The 12245-nt window shown below is 32.8% G+C and overlaps 1 protein-coding gene across 1 annotated transcript; it reads right to left on the bottom strand.

Moving 5' to 3' along the window:
• Positions 1-3781: 3781 nt before the first annotated feature.
• MAKR1 (membrane-associated kinase regulator) lies at positions 3782-5103 on the bottom strand. Its single transcript, XM_078323250.1, has one exon. The coding sequence runs from the start codon at positions 5001-5003 to the stop codon at positions 3900-3902; it is 1104 nt and encodes a 367-aa protein (XP_078179376.1). The 5' UTR covers positions 5004-5103; the 3' UTR covers positions 3782-3899.
• Between the last annotated feature and the right edge of the window lie 7142 nt (positions 5104-12245).

The raw sequence follows: 12245 nt of genomic DNA, 5'->3' as shown, positions 1-12245 counted from the left end.
CAAGTACAATTTTTTTAAAATAAATGAGATCAATTGATCCCATTCGATGAACATAAATCCTCCTCTGCTTATGAGAGATGAAATTGCTCCGATTTGATGGATCACCATTTTTTTTAAATGTTACATATAAAATAAATTGGAATTATTTTTGCTGATGTTTTTACCTTCTTTATTCAAACTCGTAGGCAATTAATTTTAACAACGGATGCTGATTATATTAGTTCCTGTTAATGTATCTTTTTATTTCTTTCTATACATTGTATATTTGTATATCGGTTATAGTGTTTATTTATTTTTAGGATGCTATATACAATGACCTCTTTGTACTGGTGTCATTAATTATTCGGCACTGCATACATCATACATGTAGCAAATTAATTAGCAACACCGCTGGTTGGAATTTTAAACAATGAATTTGTTTTTTTGTTTTTTTGTAATATAGTTATTTTGTCCTTGGCAGCTGCTGCTAAGTTAAAAAAAAGAAGTAATATAGTTATTTTAGTTCTGTAAAAAAATTAATATTTTGTAAATATTAAAATTATTTCCTATTATATTATAGTACCGTCAGATTAATTATACACTGTCATAATTAAGAGAAAAAAAAATACAAAAATCTCTTACATTTGTACTCTAGTCTCAAACTCTCAATACTCTCCATTTTCAAACTAAACAAATATCTTCATTATTTTTTTTGAAAACTTGGAAATATCCCTTCCCATAAATTAATACAGGTTTTATTTTATGTTAAGAATAAAATGTTACTGTAATGCAGCTTTTCGCATCAAATTATACTTCTCTCTTGCCATCACATTGTACAACTTCAAAGCTGCCAAGTAAATTAATTTCGCTTGTGCATATTACATAAGGGAGCGTGCTATGAACTTATATCTCTGTTTTTAAAGTTTAAATAGTTAATCTGAACTGTTCAACATGATTTTCATATGAAAATGTACTTACAAATCACATTTTATATTTTTAGAGTTTTTATTATTTTTTAGATAAATAAAATATAATTTGAAATTATGGACCATCCAAAAACAACAACTTTATACGGTTCTACCTATCTAAAAAATAGTAATAGAATTCTAAAAAATAGAAAACTGAATGAAAAAAAGGTATTTATAGTTTAGTTTGAAAATGTAGGAAGACATGAGATATGAGACTCCTAAATATAACAGATGAGAGCTCATTCTATTTTTCAAAAAAAAAAAAATCTGAGAAATAAAAATGACATTCTTAGAAAATATCTTTGAAATCAAATGACTTGTTGTCATAACGCTCCACCAAGCTACTTTTGTAGACCGCATTAAAAAATAAAACAAATTACCTTTAAGTCTACCCAACTACTTCAGACCTATATAGGCGATAACCTCGTAAAAAATGTTGCTCAAATTAAAAAATGAAAAAACACATAGGATATGACAATATGACATGAATATACTCATCCCTTTGATTATTACCTTCAGTCAAGTCAACTTTTTCGTTGAACAGCAATCTACCGAATCCACGTGGTAATAAAATTCGAATCATCACGCCGTTATGACTTGGTAGTATGGAGATTAATATTTGCTGAAAAGTCCCTGTATTATTTAAATATTTTATAATGTGCCAGCACTTTGAAAAAAATGCAAAACGAATCAATAGTATGAAAAATGGAACTTCACAATTGATTTTTCTTACCGGTTACTGGCTATCTTTGACAATTGACACCTTTTGGTTTAACAAGAATTCCATAATTAAAGTTTGGTTTCAAGATTAAAGATCAATATATAATATTATAATGAGGAGGGATCTGATGATACCGTGCATTTTTAAAGTCCAAACAGTCGATCCAAACCGTTCAACTTGATGGATATGTTAAAATGTGCTTGCAGATCAAATTTTACATTTTTCTGAATTTTTTTACTATTTATTAAGATGGGTACAAAAATTCAACGGTCTGAATATAGCAATTTTGTTAAATACTTAATAAATAGTAAAAAAATTCCAAAAAATTCCAAAAAATGTAAAATTTGATCTGCAAGCACATTTTAACATATCCATTATGTTGAATGGTTTGGATCGACTAGTTGAACTTTGAAAACTTTGAAAATGTACAATGTCATCCGATGTCACCAAAAAAACAGTGTCATCTGATCCCTCCTCTATTATAATTTAGTTAAAATTCTTAAATATAATAATGTGTATATGGCAGAATGTGTAGTGTTAGTTTAAAAAATAATTAAACTCTATTACAGTTTTGGTTATTAAGTTTGAAGCATATTGTATATATTCTTAAGATTTTTAGTTGAATTAAAGATCGATTGCTACGTTGTATAATTAAGAAAATCATTATTCTTCATTTTGTAGAATTGAAATTCTTAATAATTGACATTAAATTTTTTTTTTTTGCTAATAATCACTGGGAGAAAATCGTCCTGCAGTACTAATACTATCAAAATCAATATAAACTAAATTTAATAAAAATAAATCAATTAAGATAAGGTACAAGTATTAAAAGCAATACATGAAATAGTGTAGTGCATTAAATTTCTGTCCTTTTCTTGAGAAGAGCTCTCAAACAACAATCTACATGGATCTACATCTTACATTTTTCAGTGTCACGTCCAAACAACAATTAGTTACAAATTTTTCAAGATTTTCTGTATTGGAAAATGACCAAAGATATAATTGCTACTTGGATAATTGTTCAAGATTTTCCAATCATTAAGCATTTCATGGATGAGATCAGATCTCCTGCCCCCTGGGGTGCAGGAAATTCCTGCTCCCAGAGTCACTGCGGGGTGGGCCCGATTACTGTTAAAAGGTTAAAGTTAACTGGTTACTGTTTGGCCCACTCTTCAGTGACTCTGGGGGCAAGAATTTCCTATCCCCAGGGGGGCAGACGATTCGATCTCTTCATGGATACTTATTCTTTACTTAATTTTCATCTGCAACTAAGTTTTGCAAAATTGTAAATATTAAGGACTAAATTGATCATCTGGTCATATAAATGGCATCAATTCACACATTTTATTTCATTGCTACAACTCCCAACATAACATTGATCGATGTAGGCAAGCAATAACTGTTTCTAGTCCAACGTAACACTAGAGCATCCATATCTGCATCCATCTAGCATTGTAAGATGCAAGTTTTGTAACATGCAACAACGTGGCATACTGGCATACAACCGAATCTGACCAAACAGCATGTGCGCAGTGACCGTAGATATAAGATATCACACAACAATTAAGATTCCAAATTGGAAACGCCTAATAAAAAAAAAAAAGGTAATTAACTAGCAATCCAGCAATTCAGATTCAGTTATTTCCATTCTGTCTCTCTAGCCTTTTCCAGGATTAGATTTTAACAGAACTGTTTTGACAGCAACATAAAAACAATTTAGTCAAATTGAAAAAAATGTACGACTTGTATAGTTGTATGCTATATGGTAACTTGGTACCCTCGATAATACTCCTGTCGATAATAATCATATCATCAGAAATAATTATGTCCGTGATCTTATTTCTCGACAATATAGTCATTTTTTCATCCCCATTTTAGAAACTTTTGTAATTATTGGAACATTAGCATGCACCTAGGTAAGAAAATGAAAAAGAGAAGGAAAGCAGAAAAATATTTTGGATCAATATTATTAATTTGTTCAAAAATAATGAAAAAAGATATTTTCTCTAAAATTTTGTCCAAAAACACACAAAAAAAAAAATGGAAACAACACAGATCCTGATATGCATTGATCAAATTTGCACTGAAGAGAAAAACCAGTACAACTAATTAACTGATCATCATTAACATTAACTTTAACATTAACATTACCATTAGAGATTTAGCTTTAGCTAAAATTAATTGAAACAACATAGAGACTACTAGAGAAACAAAGAAGAAGGATACTGCACTCAGCCATCAACAAAACTATCTCCATCAAACCCCAAAGGTATCGATCCGAAAACAAGCTTCTTCTGGCCTCCCAATGAGCTCTTGCAATGCGCGATCGCCCCTTCAATCGCACTTTGCAACTCCTCCATTGAAGAAGCCGTAGACAGAGACACCTGTCCTGGCATCGGCATGTCAGGAAATGCACCAGCGCCGCCTCCTCCAATGCACAAAAGCCCGGAATGACTTGGCGAAGAACGCATGGATGAAGGACAGCTGGCAGCGCAATGCTTCCTTCTCGGGTACTTGAGGTTGCCGGAAAATGAATTGGACAGGTGATCGAACAAGAGATCTCTCTTCTGTTCTTGACTCTTGGCTTCTCTCCCTGTCGTCGCCGGGTCTTTGCGAATCGAGAAGGAGAAGTTTCTCTTCTGTGGTTGATTTTGGTTGCTCTGTTTCTGAGGTAGAGAAGAGAGCTTCTCGTAAAGAGGCTTCACTTTCTTTACGTACTTCTTCAATACCTCTTTAGGAGAAGGCTTGATTTTACTGCCAGTAGAGCTGACGTCCTTTTTGGTGCTGTTGCCACGTGGCAGGAAAACAGAGGAGAAACGGTTGGCGAGGGAGGAGAAACGGTTGGTGGAGCGCTGGGGTTTGGGGGGGAGGGGAAAGGGCAGGGATCGACGAGGCAGGGCCTCATCGTCATTGACGGAGCTGGGGCGGGAGGAGGAGGGCGCAGAGTCGGAGGGGTGGAGGAGGCTGAGGTCGGCGGAGAAAGACGAGGAGGTGCTACCGTTTGAGTCGCGGGAGGTGGCGGAGGAGTCACCGGAGGCTGAGGAGGTGGAAGCGGAGGAGAGGAGGAGGGAGCGAACCATGGAGATACGGGGGGAGAGGTGAAGAGGGAGGAGCTGGCCCTTGTAGAAAAGCTCGTCGGCCGGGCAAAGCTGTGCGTTGGAGAGGCGCTTGGAGGTGGGGGAAACCGATACAGTGAACTCGAAGTCCGATGAGGAAGACGAGGTCGGAGAGGGACATGTGGTGGTTGTCGTGGATTTGGATTTCTTAGGTCTGGCGGTGGCGCGAGGAGAGGCCACCTCGTCGCCGGAAGTTCCGCCGTCGGTTGAACGGGGCATCTCGGCAGAGGAGGTTTAGTTGGGAGAAGTGTGATGGAATCTCATGATAAGAGAGAGAGAGAGAGGGGTTTTGAAGTGGGAGAAGGAAATAATAGAGAGATGATGATGCTTTGGTTTGCTCAAGATTTTAGGGGGCTAGTGTTCTCCTCTTCTCTGCAATTCTTCAACCGCAAAATGTCTTTTTCATTGCATGCCAGAGAATAATTTATATTTTTACTCTCATGCAATGGAATAATTGTAGGTGAATTGATGAAGGATGGTAGAACAGGTGGCGGAGTGGAGACTTCCGAATTTTTTATTAATAGAAAAAATAAAAATAAAATATGGATTATGTGCACATTTTTGTGAAATTTCAGAAAATAAAAAAAGTTATGATTTATAACTGAACATTATAAATGGATGCTATAAATTATAAGAGCAAAGCTAGGGTGAGATGTGCTCATCAAGAGAGTTTGGTGAAACGTCGAACGTCGAATTAACTCATCCAAAAGTATATCGGATTGACGTCAAACGTCGAATTCAAACCATTGAAATCCATGTACTTCATGAGTTATGCATATACATGCAAATTTTTAAAAGTTTCGAGTTTATTTGCTACATGGTCAAGCAGTCAAAGAAATAATAAAAATTGAATATATAAAACAACTTATAAATTAACTTATAAAATATTCATTTCTTTGACCGCTTGATTGTGTAGCAAATAAACTCGAAACTTTCAAAATTTTACATGTACATGCATCACTTATGAAGTACATGAATTTCAACGGTTTGGATTTGACGTTTCAAGTCGATCCGATGAACTTTTGGAGTTGTGCTCACCAAACTCTCTTGGTGAGCACATCACACTCTAGCTTTACTCAAATTATAATGTTCAGTTAATTTGATCGTAATGATTACTAATTAATTAAAAAAACTGTAGCAGAATGATATAGTCTATAAAATTCAGTTATATTATTTTATTTTATTTGCCATGGTTTGTTGTATTAAAAGAAGAAGAAAAAACATTGCATTTAGACTCCGTAGACCATAACATTCAGCTACAGTGTTTTTTTGTTAATTAGAAATCATTAATAATTTAATTTGCTGGACATTATGATTTATAACATTCAGCTATAGTGTCCTGGACATTATAAATTATAATATTTTTTGCTATTTTTCAAAATCTAACAAATTAGCTTTCCATTATCGATATTTTATTTTTATTTTTTCTATTAATAAAAAAACCTGGACATAGGGAATGGTCACATGACTTGTGAAATTAAATGAGAGGTGTACTTTGCTTGATTACTAATAATTAGAGAGGCAATTATTTTGTGCAGGCTTTATGGCAGTGGGCCATGTGGAGCCTGTGTCTATTTTTGGTCGGTTATGATTCATTTATGCATCTTTTGTGATTCTGGCAAAATTACAAAAAGTTGCTTTCTATCTTTTTCTTTCACTTTTTTTTGGTCATTCACTTTCACGTAATTCGCTAATTTTGTACTTGTTATAATTTTAAAATCAGCTCACGTTAGATTTGTCAAATTTTGGGTATAATTATATTAATCTTTGTTCTAAAATCTCATCTCAGCTGACCGTAGAGTTGTCAAAATTAGGATATTATTTAAATTATATTATTTTCAATTTCTACCAGTAACAAATGTGTCTGATTGAAAAGAAAAGATCAAAAATAATTTCAAGCAAAATTAAATTGTTACCTTTCCAAAAGGGTGATTTAATTTCTTTCCGATAATAATTGCACATGTCTAGAGGCGACGTGTCCATGCGACCGCAAATTTTTTAGGGGGCTAAAATTCTTGGATCTAACATTCTACATTTACAATAACAAAAGAAAAGAAATCCCAAATATTAATTTTTTGAGTCAGACTCAGAATCAGGTTTGCTGGATTTATATATTCATTGTTGACGCGTTGCCATCTCAGTTGTGTCGCTGGTCATTGACTCTAGCACTCTATAAGATTCTTTGTCACCAATATGTTTATAGTACATGAATTTTGTACAATGAGTCCCTGATTTCCAAATTTTTATTGTTAATGTACAATGACATAATATTTTAGTACATTATTTGATTCATTTTATCACTGATGGATGATTTGAGTTGGACTAAAAATACTAATATGATCAGGGGCAGATTTGGTATTTTCGTAGAGGTAAAAAAATATCAAATCGGATTTAAATAGCTAATTGGGTTTAAATCCATTAACTAATTGAGTACTCGATAAAAAACAATATTTTAACTTATACTTTACAATGCTTTGACTTGTAATTTCAGATGCTCTAACTTGTAATTCTAATTACTAATCAAAATTCAACAAATTTATTTAAATTTTAACCCTGAATTTAAATTGAATTACAAATCAAACATTTAGAGGGGGACAATAAATTTTCGGGGAGCCGGTTGGGACCGATAGATCTCCACTAAAATTCAAAATCCAACCCCCCCCCCAGACCATGTAAGTCCGACCCTGAATATGATCAACGACTTGCTGAAAATTAAAACACGTGTAATAAAATCTAATGGCTCGTAAAAATATCAAAGAGGGTTTCGAATAGACTCATTTATCAATGAAATAAATGCATTTGAACCTATACAACACAAACTTCAAAATCTATCGAATCAACTTCAAATGAAGAATCCAAATTATTTAAATTGATCTATTTCATTAGTTGAGCATTTAAATGTAAAATTTATAATTTTTGGAATTTATTTAGTATCAAGTCAAGTGGTCAAATGTGAGAGTTTTTAAGCTAATTTTAATGCATTTATTTTTCAACATTTTTTACTGCTTAATTTGGTACTAAAATAACTTGAAAAAAAATATTAATTTGGCATGTAAACACATTACTCATAAACTAAATCAGTTTGAACGGTTTGGATTTGTAGTTTGAAGCCTATTCGATAAATTTTAGAGTTAGTGGGCATATTACACCGATGTTATACTAACCAGACTCTTGAATAATATATACTATCATAATAAGATAACAAACATAAAATGCATGCTTATGATATTATTAGTTGTGAAATTATAATTTTAAAAAGATAAAATATATCTTTACATATTTTAGTGACATTATATTGATAATAATACATATTTTTTCCATCGAATTTAGAAATGTATCCTTCTTATATTGATTTATATAGGTAGAAGTTTTGTTTCACATGATTATGCCATCGTTTAATTAATTGATATACATTGCCAACAAAACAGCATTTTCATATAAGGAAATATTTTTCCATCAGTTTATAGCAATAATTATTAAGTTTAATTGACCTAGATCAAAGTTATTCTTCATTATTTTATTTTTTGAGAAAATGTCCTTAGACATGCATTAGAATATTGAAAATGTCCCATACATACTTTGTACAAGAAAAATGAAAAAAACTAAAACTTAGCTTTTCTGATTTTTTTTTTTTTTTTTTTAAAGCAATGTATACCCCTTAGCTTTGTTTTTTCTTTTATATAATTTGATGAATTTAGCCTTGCTGATTCAAGAGGAAAAAGCCAACGTATATACGTAAGTTACCATTCGTGCAACAGAAAATCAACCAAATATTCAATTCTAGTTTAGCGTATTAGAGTTTTTCTTTGGTTCCAGCGAAAATATTATATGCAATGAGTCACTGCAACCGGTCTATCCTTGCTGTTATGCTTCCAAACAGCACTCAGCAACACAATTTACTACACTGAATGGGTAACAAAAAATCTATTCACCACCAGTCCTCAGAATTCTCATATTTTGCGTGACTTTTTGGAAAATCTCAACCGTTGCAATACGTTCTGCGCGAATCTCAAAGCTCAAATAATACTGCCCCCCTACGTTCTGCACCGGACACGTCGGTCCCTCAAAATATGAGTTATCTTAGAGGATACGCACTCAGTCCTCAGGTCAAAGATTGAATCGCTCAATGAGGACACATGGATGGAGACAAACTAAAACCCAGATTTACAGCTCCAACCACGTTGCTTATAATTTGTTTGATCTTTTGAGGTCTCTATTTGTCAATTTGTCTTTTGCAATCAATCAGAAGCAACAGCTCTCGTTTTATAGATCGATCCGAATTTCTCTCTCGTTCTGTATTGGTTGATCTTCTGTTGCATATTGTATGTGATGATCAGTGTAGCAGGTCGTTGCATCTTGGCTCACACAACCATAGTGACAAGATACCCGAATTATACCCGTTTAATTCTTTTTTGGGGTGATGCCGAACCGAACACCGAATTATTCGGTTGACCGAACTTTGACCGAATTAAACCCGAATAATTCCCGAATTTTACGAACTTTTTCCGAATTTTACGAATTATTTACGAATTTTTCGTGAATTTTTCCAAGAACAATTATTTTTTTGGTTTTTTATTTTTTTGCTCCCTTGCAGGACTGAGATTTTTGATCCGGATAATTCCGAATCATTCCCGAATTATACCCGAATTATACCCGAATCACGAATTTTTGATCTCGCCGAACCGAACCCGAATAATTCATTTGTCACTATGCACACAACCACACTTTGCAATTTCGCATGTAACGAGACAAGTATAGCAGGTCTTATTTTTTCTGCTTATTTTTTTATGCAGTTCATCAATTTAAAATGGATGATTAGATTTATATAAAATGCACATTTTCTTTTGTGAATATTCATTTTTATAAGCTACTAGCAGCATGAATTTGATCATCTATTTTTAGTGAAAATGAAAGCTCAAGACGAGAAAAAACTGACAACCAACCTTTAAGTCTCTTAATATATCAATTGTTTTTCACTAACGTATAAGTGTGAAGAAAATAAAAACCACTATAATCATTTAGTAATACTATATCACTTATTCAAAATAATCAAAATAACAAAATTACTAGTAAATTTGTTCAGATTCATCATGTTCCAATTTCCATACACATGCTATTTTTTGTATTACATTTGGGAACCATGTGCACAGATCGCTGCAGAGAAGATGTCACATGTGATTGATTTGCTAAAGGTCTTGAGTTACTGAGGACGAAATTAAGGAGGGGCAAACAGGGAACAAATTAAGGTCGGTAGGAAGAGATATTAATATCTTTCGTTGTTGATGTGTCAATTGACCAGTTTTATCATTAGATCGACATTGTACGTACTAGCCAATTATTGGATTAATGATTGGTCACACACATTGGCACGTTGATAATTCTCAATAAAAATATAGCCTTGTATTTTCCGCTAATATCAATAGTGTTCGGCAACTATGACTCAGAGCTCTTTAGTGCTCTAATGAGTCTTAAGCTCACTGAACAGATGCTCCTTTATTAAGCTTAATGTCACCTCCTTAATTAGTGCTACTTTTGCCCATCTCTCTTAAGATTGTCTAAGTTTTTAAGTCATGAATTCACATGGTTTAAGTATTTTGTCAGGCTTAAAGCTTTCTTAAGAAAGTTAGTTTTTAACTTTATTGCCGAACGGGTGCTCCTTAGTACAGCTTAAAATTTAAGTTTCATATGGTTGCCGAACACTACCTAAGCTTTGATCCATTTTTTTTAATCTCAAATCAACAGTTTATGTTTTAAAGGAAAAAAAAATGACTTATCTTAATTAGAAACAAGAAAAATTGAGTGAAGCTATGGATCTATAAGACTATATATCTATTTTTAAAGTTCAAATAATTATACATGACCTCTATGTGAAAATGTACTCCAGCCAAAATTTACCTTTTTTTATATTCTTTTACTATTTTTTATTTAGGTTGAACACAACTGTTTTTTTCTATGGTCGAGAATTTTGAAATCAAGTGATTTTCTACCTAGCTATTTAATAAAATAGTAAAAGATACCCTAAAAAAACATGAAAATTTTGATTTTCAAGTACATTTTTCATATGAAGAACATATTGAATGGTTCAAATTGATAGTTTAAATTTTCAAAACAGAAATATAAGTTTATAGCACCTAATTAACATTGCCACATCCTCATTCATAAAAAATATGACATAATGTTGCAGGGTGATCCTTTTGGAGAATTGGAGATATATTATGTCATTATCGACCTAACTTTACCGGATATTTCATGGTCATTTATGAGCTAAATGAACTGTTGACGAAGATGTGTTGTAATGTCAACAGTGCACGCATTCAAGTGGCAAACTACCAAACTATAAATTTTATCAAATTAATAATCATACCAATGTTTGTGTGCTGACTTGAAGAGATGTTGGCCCACAGATTGTTGCATGTTCTGGATAACTCATACCTTCAGTAAAAAAAAAGCATTGCAAATTCATCCACTGTCGATGAAAAAATTCATAAAATGTCAATCTATCAACATGATGGTGTCATATTTATTGTGGAATTATTATATAGTTGATCCCATTGTTTATTTTGACTCCATAATTGTAGTGGAAAAGCTGCCTCTGCCTCTGACCTCAAAGATATATACCAATCACTGACTGACAGATGTCAACCATTGTTGACCTAAAATCCATGCAAGAAAGATAGTTATGCCACGATGACTGATGAGCGCAATTGAGATGAGGCATTGAGATTAGCTTGAAAAATTGGACCACAAAGTAACGCGCGTCTGCCACTTGATTTATAAGACTGGAGCATGCATCTTCATGTATCCTGTTCCTATCGTTTATTAATTCTGTGAACTACGACTGGTCTGTTCAGTTGGAAGAGGAAAAGGAGAATAGATAACAATAAATGTTCTATTTCAGCTTAATAAGATAAAAATGGAGTATGATTTTTTTATAGCCAAACCCTTATTTGTTACAAGTAGGTTTTTTCTCTATTTTTATATGAGTTAATTTTTTTATTTCATAAGGGTAACGAGATAGAGAAATTGATATTTTTCAAGAGATAGAATTGACTTATTTACAACTACTCTTCCGCTATTTTATTCTTTCATCTTCAACTGAGACACGATTGTAATAGTTTGAAATAGAAGTCTATTTCAAATTTCATTTTTGCTCTATTTTACTAATTTGCCGAACAAACTCGAAAATGAATAGGATACATAGCCATCCAGAGTTGGTTAGAATACATATAGTTAATAGGATACATATGCTAAAATTTGTTTTATTCCCAAGTCTATTAGAACTAACTCACAAGGATCTGGATTGTGGGGTCAAGCTGATTGCGTTGATATAGGTTCGGATAACATAGATTTCGCAAATCAGACATTAATTTAATTTAATTAAATTAGAGAAAATTGTAATACCAACTAAAAGGAAAAAAAAAATACAAGACCAATGAAATGAATATGATATATATAGTGGTG

This window comes from Carex rostrata, chromosome 21 (assembly GCF_964058835.1).
Source record: "Carex rostrata chromosome 21, lpCarRost1.2, whole genome shotgun sequence".
Classification (NCBI taxonomy): domain Eukaryota; kingdom Viridiplantae; phylum Streptophyta; class Magnoliopsida; order Poales; family Cyperaceae; genus Carex; species Carex rostrata.
Note: the sequence above shows the minus strand (reverse complement) of the source record. Positions and strands in the feature narration are given on the sequence as shown.

Excerpts from the sequence above, each read along its gene's own strand:
- MAKR1 (XM_078323250.1), bottom strand. The coding sequence starts at position 5,003 with ATGCCCCGTTCAACCGACGGCGGAACTTCCGGCGACGAGGTGGCCTCT.